This window comes from Neltuma alba, unplaced genomic scaffold (genome assembly GCF_004799145.2).
Source record: "Neltuma alba isolate B1F8T4 unplaced genomic scaffold, ASM479914v2 tig00012763_pilon, whole genome shotgun sequence".
NCBI lineage: Eukaryota > Viridiplantae > Streptophyta > Magnoliopsida > Fabales > Fabaceae > Neltuma > Neltuma alba.
In genome coordinates, this window is record NW_021637174.1 from 887,627 (window position 1) to 902,192 (window position 14,566).

The 14,566-nt window shown below is 37.1% G+C and overlaps 2 protein-coding genes across 2 annotated transcripts; both read left to right on the forward strand.

Moving 5' to 3' along the window:
- The first annotated feature begins 260 nt into the window (after nucleotides 1-260).
- Nucleotides 261-1,498, forward strand: LOC114730720 (60S acidic ribosomal protein P3). The gene is made up of 2 exons (XM_028917828.1): nucleotides 261-534; nucleotides 1,139-1,498. The coding sequence occupies exons 1-2, from the start codon at nucleotides 337-339 to the stop codon at nucleotides 1,295-1,297; spliced, it is 357 nt and encodes a 118-aa protein (XP_028773661.1). The 5' UTR covers nucleotides 261-336; the 3' UTR covers nucleotides 1,298-1,498.
- Nucleotides 1,499-3,099: 1,601 nt separating this feature from the next.
- LOC114730769 (18S rRNA (guanine-N(7))-methyltransferase RID2) lies at nucleotides 3,100-12,392 on the forward strand. The gene is made up of 9 exons (XM_028917878.1): nucleotides 3,100-3,306; nucleotides 3,462-3,537; nucleotides 9,386-9,469; nucleotides 9,574-9,629; nucleotides 9,863-9,919; nucleotides 10,573-10,622; nucleotides 10,801-10,953; nucleotides 11,622-11,754; nucleotides 11,913-12,392. Exons 1-9 carry the CDS (start codon nucleotides 3,208-3,210, stop codon nucleotides 12,075-12,077), a joined length of 873 nt encoding a protein of 290 aa, XP_028773711.1. The 5' UTR covers nucleotides 3,100-3,207; the 3' UTR covers nucleotides 12,078-12,392.
- Nucleotides 12,393-14,566: the final 2,174 nt, after the last annotated feature.

Here is a 14,566-nt window from a genome sequence, read left to right on the forward strand (position 1 = left end):
CCTTTTTTTTTTTTCCCGGTACATTATACGAGTATGATGACTTCAAAGAAAGTGATGAAATGGCAAACAAAAAAAGCCATGACCATGGGCCATGTATTATGGGCTCACAGGGATTCCAGTGGAATACAAAACAATCAACATGGGTTAAATGGGCATTTCAATATAAATAGCAGCTACCTCATTCCAAAAAATAAGAAAAAACAAAAAACCCACAACTAGGGTTTCCAAGTGGCACCTGCTATATATAATCAAGTAAGTTGTTAAGCATGCGTCTCGAACTTCTCTGCGTCGTCCATTAGGTTTTTCTTTGTAGTTTGTACTTTGAGAAGTGTAGCTATGGGAGTCTTCACCTTTGTCCTCCGTAACTGCGACGGCGAATGGACCGGCAAGCAGCTCTCCGGTGACATCGAGGCCTCTGCTTCCACCACATTTGAGATCCAGAGGAAGCTTGTCCAATCCACCCTCGCTGTCGATTCCTCTGGACCCGTTCAGTCCTCTTTCGCTACCGTCTCCCCCACTTCCGCTGTTTTTCAGGTTCTTTTCTTCGTTCGTTTGCTTTTCCAAATATCTTACTCAATTAGCGTATTACAGTTTAGTGCTGTGATTAATATAATTTCTGATATCAAACTCTCGTTGAACTGATCTTGGGATTTTGCTTCGAAATGGATCTGCGTAATCTGAATCTTTGTGGAGTTTGAATTTTATATGAGATGTGATTTTGATAATTCTTAGTTTTCTTCTTGATTCTGTGAATTAGTAATATCTAGTGTCTATGATTTGTTGCTGTGGCTTCATATTAATTACTAGGGTGGGGATATGGACTTTGTCTATCTGCTTTATACTATAATGTTTATGGATTATATTTTTACTTTGTTTGCTGTTGAAATGCATTTGCAATAGAAGCGCGGACTAAATTTTTAGAGAAGTTTGAATGATTTCTCATCTGTGTTCTATATGAGTATAATCTCTTCCCTTTTAATTGTTAAATTAGTTAAATATCTTCAGAAGTGTTGGTGGGATGATGACCTTACGACTAGCTTAAATTTGCTGTTAAAAAGGGACCTTGGTTGTGTTTATCACCCGGACCTGTGTGAATGTACACTGATGAACTCTTCTCTTGCCCCATTGGTTTGTTTAGGTGGTCGTAGGTGGCGCGGTATTCGTTGGTGGTGCTGTAGCCGCTGCTGCTCCTGCAGCCGCAGCCGGCGATGCTCCTGCAGCTGAAGCAAAGAAGGAAGAAAAGAAGGAAGAAGAAGAAGAGGAAGATGAGGATATGGGATTGTCACTTTTTGATTAGAGCATCAGTTATATTATTGTAATTCTCTCTGCTTTTTAGCTCATTTTTGATGGAGAAGTCTTTAGTTTCCAAAGAGACAGAAATTGTGTATTGGATTTGATCAGATAATGATTAGTGTTGGTTCTATGAAAGGATTATGTTCAGAACTCAATGACGATATTTATAGCATGGTGTTTTATTTCCTTAAGGGCTGATTAAGTATTTGTATTCACCTTACAGAATAACTTTCTTTGTAGCTTGCTTTCCTCTTTGACATTCTAATTATCTCCAGCAAGCCTGTCATTCATTAGAAACCTCAGGCAACCTCCTAGTTAGAAGAGACCAATTAGAAATGTATCTTAATTACTGCTTCATTTGCTTACCATCTTGAGTTTCGTTCATAGGACTTGTCTGCTTCCCTTGGAAAATTACCTCATTCCCATTCACTATACTGTTACAAGCTCCAGCAAATAGACTTGATGAAAAATGTGTTCTGTTCTTTTGTTCCAGTCCATTCTACCCATTAAAATGTCAGAGGCAATTTTGGTTCTAAATATAAGATTTCAATATATTTTGTCTCTAATATTTATGTTTTTTTTTTTTCAAAGTAGTTTTTTTAATAACGATGTTTCTAGTCAACACATTTGATTAGTAAAGATATTTTTTTAGAAAAACATCTATTTATTACAAATAACTAATTTAATTTATTTTTTTAATCTTTTCAAATTAGTTAATTTGTTTTTATAATTAGGACCGGAGGTAGTATTATTCTCTTTATCATTTCTAGTTCTATTCGTTGGACGTAACACTTCCTCTTGTATGGTTTCTTTGTGAGTTCTATCTCCTGGTCTATCCCGATGTTCTTGAGAGTCCTAAATGTCCAGTTTTTGTTATGTACTTCTGTTCCGTTCCGCTCAGCATATTGTCAAATCGTCAAAAATAATATTCCGGTCTTGAATGTAAGGCTCAGTTTGCAGCATATTTTATGCTAAATTGTATATAAATTGAGTTTATTTAGAGGTTTAACAATATAGTGTTAAGTGACGAAAATTCTTCGAACAATTTTTGCATGCAGCTAAAACTAATCTCTAATCTCTATCTCTAATTAAACTAAAGCTCGTGTGACTTATTTAATTTATATATTATTTTTTTATGCATTATAAGCTAATTCGCGTTTGCCTGAGTAAAAATTAAGAGTTACGAAAAATTACGCTCTTAATATTTTCTTTATGCTATCAAATTGGGGCGCGCAAAGCAATAAGACAATCCTTTATCTGTTGACCGTTGTGTCAAGTCATTTATCCTATCTCTTAAATTTGATTAAAAAAATTACCTTGAACTTCTAATCTAAATTTATATAGATAACCTTTGTTAATCAATCCATTATTTGAGTATCAAAGCAGGATTTTTAATTGATCATGTACCTCTTTTAAGTTTATTTTCGAAGCAAATAACTTCTTTAAAAATTTAAGTGGTGCAAATAAATTTCATAAATTTTAAGTTATATATACATATGAACTCTTTATTTACATTTCATCAATAAAAATATATATAATTTAGTTGCAAAAATATTATTTATAGAAACTTAAAAGCGTGAAAGGACTCATTGTCATATTTTATTTTGGGAGGAGCATAAATGAAATCGAGAGGATATTCAGGCCAAAAAGAATTGAGAGGATATATAATTATATATACGATTGAATTTTTTAAAAAGAATTTTAATATTCGAAACGTGGTCGTTTTGTGCTTCGGCCAGAACCCCTGCTTTCCCCCAAAACCCTATAACTCACTCTCTTACTTTCATTCGCGCCTTCTTCATCCTGCCCTCGGTTCCCCCTTGACGTTGTCGGTGCTTGGCTCTCTCCTCGGCGTCGCTCCGTTCAGTCTTCACCATCGTTTTAGAGCAAGAGAAGAGGAAAGGACTTCCAATCATGGCATCCAGGCCAGAGCTGCTCGCTCCGCCTGAGATTTTCTACGATGATACTGAAGCTCGCAAGTACACATCTTCTTCGCGAATTATTGAAATTCAGGTGCTTTCTCCTGAAAATCACGTTATAAGTGCTGGCTTCCTTTGTTTTTAGAAATCCTGGTGCTTTTTCTACACTTGTTGAATGTGTAAACGATAATTCGAGTGTTATCTTTTCGGTTTTGAAATTCTTAGTGGTCTTCTTTCGTGTGTTTATAGGCGGTGCTTTCTGAAAGAGCTCTGGAGCTACTTGCTTTGCCCGATGACGGCATTCCCAAGTTACTCCTAGATATTGGTAAACAGTTACTCTCATTTTGTCTTCTGCATTTATTCGGGAAACATCTTATTGACTTGTTATGATGAGACTTCCATGCAATCACGCTTTTTTTTTTTTTTTTGGTCTGCCTTAGTAAAAGGACCATACATATCTTTATTTTGTAAGTGCAAAATTTTCTTTTTGACGTTTTCGTAGAAGGTCACGGGGGTTTCACTTAAACTAGTCCTTATAACGTTCTCTGCTGGAAACTCTTTGCAGTCTATGGTATGGAATTGTTGCTATATTGCAATGCATTCCCCTTTTATATAATATAATATGATATGCCTTGTTCCATAGTTTTTCCACGCATTGTAGCTGATATTTACGTCAGATTTACAGTGGCATACGTCCGGGTCTGATGTGTTATCCAGTACTCTGTATATGCTTGGAAGACTGGAGGATTTCAACCCGTTACTTGAGTTCACATTTTTAGATTGTGCCATTAGGACTTCCCTGACGCTTCACTATTTTAAATTTTGAAGTTGACGGAATGATTCTGTGTTTTATTGTATATTGAATAAGTAGGAATACATCATATATATATATATATATATATAACCGAACAAGGATAACTCAAGATAGGATATTGCTATCTATCCCTATCTGATCTAAGACGGAAAAGATAAATGAGTAAACTAAAAAACTACTTAACAAGTAACACTAAGTCTATTTGGCTTGGGCCTTGGGCTTTGTCTTTCCAACACTCCCCCTCAAGCTGGAGAATAAATGTTGATCATTCCCAGCTTGCTCTTTAGTTCTTCAAACGAATTTCTCGGCAATGGCTTAGTGAATAAATCTGCTACTTGACTTTTGGTTCTGACGTAGGACAACTTAATGGTGCCTTCTTCAATTTTCTCCCTGATGAAGTGTCTATCAATTTCAACATGTTTTGTCCTGTCATGATGTACAGGGTTTCTAGCCATTTCTATAGCTGACTTGCTATCACACCATAGTTTCATTGGTGCATTGTGTATGAGTCTCAACTCTTTTAGAACTCTGATTATCCAGATCCCTTCACAGACTCCGAGAGCCAAGGCTCTTAGTTCTGCTTCAGCACTGCTCCTTGAAACCACAGGTTGCTTCTTACTTCGCCAAGTCACTAGGTTACCCCACAAGAAAGTAGTGTACCCTGTGGTGGACCATCTATCCAACCAAGATCTTCCATGGTCTGCATCAGTATAAATTTCTATACTTCTAGGCCCATCCTTTCCAAAAAACAATCCTTTTCCTGGATTCATTTTTAAGTAGTGCAGAATTCTCTGAACCGCGTCTATATGATGCTCTTGGGGTTTATTCATGAATTGACTTACTACCCCTACAGCATAACTTATATCTGGACGAGTGTGGGCTAAGTAGATAAGTTTTCCTACGAGCCTTTGATACGTTCCTGTGTCGACAGGTACACCATCCGCTTTGTATTCTAAGTTGCAATCAGCCTCCATGGGGGTTTCTGCAGGTTTGGCTCCAAGCATCCCAGTCTCTTGCAGTAAATCAAGAGTATACTTCCTCTAGGAGACACTAATTCCTTTTTTAGATCTAGCGATCTCCATCCCGAGAAAATATCTTAGTTGTCCAAGATCCTTCATCTCAAACTCAGTTGCCAGGGATTTCTTCAGTCTTTGTATGGTAGCCTCATCATTTCCTGTAATTACAATATCATCCACATATACTATAATGACAGTTATTTGGTTGCCTGCATGCCTTATGAATAGGGTATGATCTGACTGGCCTTGTGAGTATCCCATTTTTTTCATGGTACGAGAAAATCTCCCAAACCAAGCCCGAGGGGATTGTTTCAGCCCATACAATGACTTCTGCAGTTTACACACCTTTGGAGAATGATTACTGGAATTCTGTAATCCGGCTGGTATCTCCATATATACTTCCTCTTCGAGATCCCCATTTAGAAAAGCGTTTTTCACATCTAGCTGGTAGAGAGGCCATTCTAGATTTGCTGCTACTGATAGGAGGACCTTAATGGTGTTGAGTTTTGCTACTGGGGCAAAGGTTTCCTGATAGTCGATTCCGTAAGACTGTGTATATCCCCGGGCTACAAGCCTGGCCTTGTACTTACTTATGCTTCCATCTGGATTGTATTTTATGGTAAATACCCATCTGCAACCCACTGTCTTCTTTCCTGGGGGCAAATCAGTAATTTCCCATGTTTTGTTTTTCTTCAAAGCTTCCAATTCTTCTTTAACAGCCTGCTTCCAATTTGGGTTCTCAATTGCCTCATGGAATGTCCTTGGTATTCTCTCATTTGAGAGATTTGTAGTAAATGCCTGCATTTTTGGTGATAATCTTTCATATGAAATAAATTTACTAATTGGATGCTGAGTACAAGATCTTACACCTTTTCTGAGAGCAATAGGCCAACCAAGATCATCAGGATTTAACATTGGGTCAGAGTCCTGGTTATGCCTTGGAGTGGAAGGGACTCTACTTTCTTGTTGCTCATCTGCATCATCTGACTCAGTGTTTTGCTGCTGTTCCGCACTTGTTCCCAAGTTGGTGTGGTTAGGTTGAGAGTTCTGGTGTTGTGGGATTGTTGATTCAAGATTGTTTATTGGCTCAGGTTCAGGGACAGTAGTAGGTGAATTGGTAGGGATGTCGATGTTTAGGTGTGTTGCAGTTTCTATTTGCGTTGGTTTGGCAGTGAAATCTGGAGTTAGCCATTCGTTATAATTCTCCCCCTGAATGGGTATTTTGGGATAATAGGCGTCGTCCTCAGAAAAAACAGCATCTTTAGTGACATAGATCCTTTTTGTTGTCGGATAATAACATCGATATCCCTTTTGAGACGGGGAATAATCAAGAAAGATACATTTTAGTGCTCGGGGCTCAAGCTTGTTACCATCATTATGGTGTATGTATACCACACAGCCAAATACTTTCAAGGGAATGTCCGAGACTAAGGGTGAACTAGGGTAGGTTTCAAGCAATTTTTGTATAGGGGTTTGGTAATTCAGGACTCTCGAGGGCATTCTATTGATCAGGTAGGTTGCAGTGAGAATGGCTTCTCCCCAGAATGAGTTTGGAACATTTCGGGCAATCATAATGGCTCGAGTTATTTCTAGGAGGTGTCGGTTTTTTCTCTCAGCAATCCCATTTTGTTGCGGTGTGTAAGTACATGAAGTTTGATGGTGGATTCCTTGCTGGTCAAGGAATTCCTTAAAGGCTGTACTAAGGTATTCTCGCCCATTGTCACTTCTTAATATTTTAATTACCCCTTGAAATTGAGTTTTTATAAAAGCATGGAAACCTTTGAAGACTCTAAGAATTTCAGATTTTTCTTTCATCAAGTATACCCAAGTCACTCGAGTGTGGTCATCAATAAAAGTTACAAACCACCTAGCATTAGAGGTTGATTTAATTCTCGTGGGTCCCCAAATGTCACTGTGTATTAGGGTGAATGGTGCTGTTGGTTTATAAGATTGTTTAGGATAGGAGGTTCTTGTTTATTTGGCAAGCTGACAGGTTTCACACAAAAAAGGAGCTGAATTTTTATTAAATAAGTCTGGAAACAAGTGTTTCATATAACCAAAATTGGGGTGGCCTAGCCTAGAGTGCCAAAGTAATACATCTTTATTCAAAGAATCTGAACTAAATAACGCCTTGCTCACATATTTATCTGTGCCTTCAAGATAATAGAGTCCATCCCATTCCTTAGCAATGCCAATCCTCCTCTTCGCTGTCAAATCCTGAAAAACACAACCAACATCGTCAAAGATCACTCTACATTGATGACTCTTGGTTACTTTGCTTACTGAAAGCAAATTACATGCCAGTTCTGGAACAAATAAAACATTCTGCAGTTCTAATTTCTCAAGAATTTTGACAGTTCCAACACCACAGACTTTGGAAAATATTCCATTTGCAACTTTCACCTTTAGGTTCTCGTGGTGACAATACTTTAAAGTTTGGAATAAGGATTTATTACCGGTCATATGATCTGTAGCTCCTGAGTCAACGATCCAAGTGTTATCATTGGTCATTATGGCATTTAGAGCTATGATAGAATTACCTGACTTTACCAGATTTGCCTTTGGAGTTACGGATGAGTTATTGTGTCTCTCAAGGATCCGTTTGAGTACTTGTAATTCTTCCCGGCTTAAGGTTTCTCCATTCTTCTCCTCATCAACTACTGCAGAATAGCTCTTGCTTTCAGGTCTTCTTCTTTGTTTTAGATTAGCCGGTTTGCCGTGCAGCTTCCAGCATATGTCCCTCGTATGACCATTTTTGTTGCAATGATCACACCAGCCTTTTGAATTCTTCCTTCCTCTTGGTTCAGGTACATTACTGCCTTGCACTATCAAGGCAGAGTTTTCTGATGGTGTAAATACATTCTGAGTGAGTTGCTTCCTGCTCTCTTCACATTTTACCATGTTGAATGCTTCAAACAACGATGGCAGTGGCTTCAGTCCCATAATTCTTCCTCTCACGTCTTCAAATGCATCTATCAAGCCGAGCAAAAATTCATAGGTCCTTTCTTTCTCAACTATTTTTCTATATAATTGAGCATCACCATTGCAACTCCATTCATGGACATCAAACATGTCCAGTTGCTGCCACAAGCGCGTAAGGGCAGTATAGTACTGAGTTACAGTCATAGAACCCTGTTTTAGCTCTCTTTGCAGTTTCTTGATATGAAAGAGTGTTGCAGTGTTGTCTATGGCAGAATAGGTTCTTCTTGCTGCGTCCCATATCTCTTTTGCTGTATTAGCAAGTAGGTAGCCTTCACTAATCTCTACAGTCATCGAGTTACACAGCCAAGTCATTACAAGGTTGTTCTCAGCAAACCATGTATTATAATTACTATCACCCGGTTTTGGCTGTGGGGCTTCTCCTGTGATATATTCCTCCTTTCTTCTTCCTCTTAAATACATGAGAACGCTTTGAGACCACTGTAGGTAATTGCTTCCATTTAATTTATGGGCAATTATCATTTGTTGTGTCTCATTAGAGGTTACGGACTCGGTTCCCATAGACGAAGAGGAAACGGATTGCTGTGATGATATACCCGTTGTCAGTGCCGTGGGTGGCGAGTTGGAATTTCCTCCAGTGCGTCTCATTGATCCGAACAGGGGTGGAAATTCCTCAAGTGTCATCGTCGTCTGCTTCTGGGTGCGTCGAAGAACAGTGGCCGCTGTAGGTTCACGTCGCTGAGTTCGCCGAGTAGCTCTGGTCGCGAGTCAGTGTTGTCCACGTCGCCGAGTTCGTCTTCAAGTCGCAACTTCTAGGTGCGTCGAGGAACAGTAGTCACTGTAGGTTCGCGTCGAAGGGTTCGCCGAGAACCTCTGGTCGCGGGTCAGTGTTGGTTCACGTCGCCGAGGTTGCCGAGTCGTTCTGATCGCGAGGAGATTTCAAGTCGCTGGTACACATCCCCAGGTCCCCGACACGTCGCCGAGTTCGCCGAGTCCCTCTGGTCGCAGGGCGGCTTCATGCGTCTTCTCCAGATCGCGATACACAGGGCCGAATCGCACCTGCTCTGATACCATGAAGTTGACAGAATGATTCTGTGTTTTATTGTATATTGAATAAGTAGGAATACATCATATATATATATATATATACCGAACAAGGATAACTCAAGATAGGATATTGCTATCTATCCCTATCTGATCTAAGACGGAAAAGATAAATGAGTAAACTAAAAAACTACTTAACAAGTAACACTAAGTCTATTTGGCTTGGGCCTTGGGCTTTGTCTTTCCAACAAATTTCTTTCACAGAGTTTGGTTTTATGACCCTTGTTTTTGGGGAAAAAAAATCTTTTCATGTGTATAATAGCTTAAATGTATTATCGTATTGCCATTGCATTCTGTAGGTTGTGGATCTGGACTTAGTGGGGAGACACTTACAGAGAACGGACACCACTGGATTGGCCTGGACATTTCACCATCAATGCTTAGTGAGTCAATTCTTTTATATTGTGAACCACAACACTTGCCATCTGAATGTTCCCTTCAGTTTTTTTTTCGGCTTTTTAATTTATGATATTTTGGTTAAGTCTAGATATTGCATCGGAGCGAGAGGCTGAGGGAGACCTTTTACTTGGTGATATGGGTCAGGTATTCACGGAATTGGAGATTTATGAGTATTCTACTGCATTGATACTTGATTCTTTCCATAACGGTTTTGGAACTATCTATTACTGGATGGTTTGGGATTACCTATATCTGTTCATAATTGTCTGATAATCCCTAGTTATGTGAAACTAATAACTTTCTCCAAGAAAACAAGATGCTTGCTCTGTAATTTGCTTTTTCATTTTTTCCTTATCTTTCTTTTAAAATGGTTTCAGGGTTTAGGGCTTCGTCCTGGAGTTATCGATGGTGCCATTAGCATCTCTGCAGTTCAGGTTTGCTGCCACTATCAAATTATAAATTGTGAGAGCTTGCTTTCTGTTATTCATTTTGCAAACCTGCTGTTTGCACCGACAAGACTTGGGTGTAACTTTTTTTTCCCCCATGATTGTTGTTAGGTTCTCCAATCGCTGCATGTAATATGATTATCATTTAAAGAATGATATTACATGGTTGACTCCATTAAAGAAGTTCCTCTGCATGATGTGGTTTACTTGGAAAATTTGATAACAACAACCTAAATAACTTTATTTGTTGTCACAAATAAACACCCTCCTTTGTGGAGTTACTAAAATACAAATTTCATAAGATTGCTGGCAGGGGGTGAGCTAAGTGATGCAGAATCGTATGTATGAATGAGGGTGTTCTTGGACTAGGGAAACCTAACAGAAGTAAGTGAGAAAATTATATTAAATGAAATTACCGAAGGATAAGTATTGTGTCACTCTTGAGAAAATAGAGTTATGAGAAAAGCTCGTTAGACTATGAGGGAAAAAGAATTGTGGAAGATAACAGCTCTGTTCTATGGGTGGCTTTTTATATTTCAAATATATATACCAATGAAGCTAATGCTCTGTTGCTATACTTGATTGGGCTTGTTTGTCATTTACTTTCTCACTTACTCTCATATACTTCTATTTGGTTGCAGTGGTTATGCAATGCTGATAAATCCTCTCACAATCCAAGATTAAGATTGAAGTATGTTCCTGCTCTTATGTTTTGTAGTTCAATTTTATTACTTCATCCCTTTCATGTATATTCTAGCATCTGTAGTTGGTTTCTCCTCTTTTGCATTTTACTGTTCTAAAACTAGGCTATGGTGAAATTTTTCACTGTTCCTCTATGGTACATAACAATGTATCTTTTGAATTTGTAGGGCTTTCTTTACATCTTTATACAAATGCTTGTCAAATGGATCTAGAGCAGTGTTTCAATTATATCCTGAAAGTCTACAGCAGCGTGAATTGATTCTAAATGCTGCAATGCATGCTGGTTTTTCTGGTGGTATAGTCGTGGATTTTCCTCACAGGTGGTAGAAATATGGTTTATTCGTTTTATAGAAATGATTTTCTAGCAAAACATTTTCTGCATTTAATGGCATTTGGTCTGTACTTAGCACAATATCTTTGATCTTCCAGTGTCTTGTAAAGTAATCATATTTTCTTTTCAACAATAAGTTGCTCTTTATCTCCTCTTAAAAGTGCAATTAATTTTCTGAAACAAAGCCAACCCAAAATAGAAATGCATCGGCTAACTGGTTATCTGTGGTTCATGGTAATGTGGTGTATTTGCTTTCACTATGAGATTCTGTGTGAAAAACAGATCATAAATAGCATGTTTGTGTTGAAGTTTATGTTGACAAGCTCATCAATCTTTTTTTTTTAAAAAAAAAAAAGAATTTATTGGGACAGCCTGTTACTAGTCATTTAAATCGTGTGTACAGTGGGCTACTAGAATATATAGATTGGGTTTTTGCCTTTTGTTCGTAAAATAATTATGATGATAATCACATTCAAAAGAGTAATGGAGTATTTGTTTTGTGGACATATTCTAAGAAGTAGTTATGTTTGAACCAGAGTTGTTCCCTGTTTTTGGCTTTTCCCGCCTTTTCTTATGAAGAGCATCTTATAGATCAGATATTCTTTTTGAGCATGTTTTTGGTGTTGCACTAGCTGACGAACAATTGCATTGTGATAGTTCAAAGAGGAGAAAAGAATTTCTTGTCCTCACATGTGGTCAACGAACGATAAACACATCAGTAACCAAGGGCAAAGGTGAAGATGGGGAGAGTTGCTCTGACGATGAAAGTGAGGATGAAGAGAATAAAACGGTATTTCTTTTCTGGCCCTTTTTACTTCTCAAAATTAGAAAAAAGAACTTCTTGCAGTCCAGAATTTATACTATAACTTTGGCATTGGTTCGTGTTTTATTTGATTAGTCAATCATGGCCTGAAATTATTGATCTTTTGTAAATTCTGAAATTTTCAGGTCTGTATCTCAGATAGGCATAGGCCTAAGAAGAAACAGAAGCATAACAAGAGTGGGAAGGGAAGGGAATGGATACTGAGGAAGAAAGAGCAAATGAGAAGGAGAGGAAATGTGGTGCCTCCAGACACCAAGTACACAGGTCGGAAACGCAAGGATCGCTTCTGATCTTGTTTGTTTGGCACTTGCCTCGGAATTAATCAGGCACTAGGCTTTGCGTCCTGCTAAGGCCCCAGACAAGTTTTGTTCATTCAGTATATTATTTAATATTTTATCGGAGCATAGGATTCGGAACAATTTTGTGGGTTTGGATAATGTGTTTTCTGCTTTACCCTTTTTTTGGCTAATTAAGAGATTTGTATTCTTAATTTACCTTCAAATGGTTTGTGATCTTTGACTGTCAGATACATATCAAAGCTCATAACCAGTTCTGATGTAAATCGAAATTCTATGGAGGTAATTTTTGAAGGGAATAACGGAAAAGTCAGGGATTTGCTCATTTCCCCCCAACCGTTCGGATTTACTGCACAGCAGTACATACGAGACGGCATTTTGTCGTGCACTTCTGTATGTGTCAAAAGAGATTTGTATTTATCTTTGCAAAATTTGGACAATAATTAATATTCTTATCCAACATCCAAAAATATCTCAGGAAATAGTGGTTTGAATTCATTTTTATTTTCTGAATCAAAAGTCAAAAGCATATAATTTTGCATAAAAATTTTAGTTAATCATGTATTATCCTATTTTTATTTGAAACATATACATTTTATTTATTAAGTAATAAGCCTTCAACAAGAATGTAAAATGTATCTTTGTTAGAGTAAAACTAAAATGAAAAGAAAAATCTGAACAGATAGTCTATGATCAAATAATCACATATTCAAAAAGAATGGTACGGAAGGTAAGGAAAAAATAGTTGACTTTGTAGCATTCCGGTTCGACACATGATATACTAAAACTTATACCAAAGTTGCTAACCCAATGATCCTCATTCCTAGTCATGTTACTCCTACCAATTTTATATATAAGCTTCAAATAACTAAATCATGTTTAACAAACTAGCAATTAAAATTAGTTAAAAATAATAAATAGATAAAAAATGTATTTTTTTCCCCTCAAATTTGCCCTTATTAAGAGGGTAAATGAGAGAGGCAGTAAATAAAAAAAATGATAAAAGAGAATATATGAGGGTAATGTTAATGAGAGGAGGAGTACTAAATATAATTAACTAAGCAAAATAGGGGGAAAAAGTAATAAATATTTAGACAAACTAAAAAATTAAACTTATATTTTAAACCAGACTCATTTTCAAAAGTGAAGCATATATATAGGCTGTAAGGAGCAGTTCATAGGGTTTGTTTGGAGAAAACTGAGGCAGTTGCTGCGTCAATCATGAGATTAGTGGTCAAGGATAGTCCAAAATAAAGTTGCCAGTATTAGCAAATGTGATAAATTGTGATAGGAACATATTTTCAATAAATTTTTGAATCAATCCCACAAACTATTTAGTGGCTCATCAATTTCTTGTGAAAAAAATTCAAAATTTCATTTTAGATATTTCATATAATTTCTTCATTCAGATATTTCATATCATTAACTGTGTTAATTGTATCATTTCCTCATTGATCCAAATATTTCATGGTGCATGCTTTGATAGGGTTCTCTAACTCATCTAGCTTCCTCATTACGTCCTACTCTGACTAGAATGTTCTCTTAACCAGTGAGAAGCCGCCAATAAGTATAGAGAAGAGAGACGAATAAATGATAAAGAAAAAAAAAAAGAAAAATGAGAGCACTCACGATAATCTCCAAGTGAGGGTGGTGGATGCTCCAAGTGCTTAGGCAGAAGGAAAAGGACTTGCAACTGGATAACATTTAAACAAATGTATTTGCCATGTTCTTCCAAGTTTTAATGCTACGAATAGGAAGATAGTGTAAACGCCTCTTAACATTGTCCTTCAAGTAAAATGGAAAAAACCCAAATTTATGTCTCCATTGGAAGCGCCATTGACCTTGAATGGGGCGCAGAGCTGGAGGAAACGAGTGAAGTGAGGATATGATGTTAGATATTTTAATTAGTATTATATATATTATATTATATTATATTAGTTATATGCATATAGTTTGTCTTAAAGGTGGTATCAAAACTAGTTGTTATTGGTATATAATGGATGGAATAAAGTAATGGGTCGTTTATAGATTAAGGGATAAATTCAAAGAATTCTTGTATCTGTTACCACCTTGTGTGTTAAATATAAAAGGATTCTTGACTTCAATAAAACTTTTTTTTTTCAACGGTGCAATTCAAATTTCAAAGTTTGATCGATTCAAATTCAAATTCAGATGCAAATAAACAAGATTTGAGTATGCCAAGACAGATGCAAGTTGTCTGCAACAAAAAGAGATGGAGATGCCGCAGCTAGAATATGGACAAAGTTTCAATCCTTATGAGCCTTCATTTGATGAACTGCATTCAAGCATAGGATTATCTCCCATCCCTGCACTAGCTTTAAAATCTATTATGCCATCATCACGATTATCAAGAATCACTTCAATTTGAAGGCCTTCCAAATGAGAACCCTTATGAGCATATTAGATAGTTTTTAGAGCTCCGCGTCACATTTAAAATAAACGACACATATGAAGATGTCATC

Excerpts from the sequence above, each read along its gene's own strand:
- LOC114730769 (XM_028917878.1), top strand. The coding sequence starts at position 3,208 with ATGGCATCCAGGCCAGAGCTGCTCGCTCCGCCTGAGATTTTCTACGAT. Across the intron at positions 9,920-10,572 it reads TTAGCATCTCTGCAGTTCAG|TGGTTATGCAATGCTGATAA; the intron begins GTTTGCTGCCAC and ends ATTTGGTTGCAG. Across the intron at positions 10,623-10,800 it reads AATCCAAGATTAAGATTGAA|GGCTTTCTTTACATCTTTAT; the intron begins GTATGTTCCTGC and ends TTGAATTTGTAG.
- LOC114730720 (XM_028917828.1), top strand. The coding sequence starts at position 337 with ATGGGAGTCTTCACCTTTGTCCTCCGTAACTGCGACGGCGAATGGACC. Across the intron at positions 535-1,138 it reads CCACTTCCGCTGTTTTTCAG|GTGGTCGTAGGTGGCGCGGT; the intron begins GTTCTTTTCTTC and ends TGGTTTGTTTAG.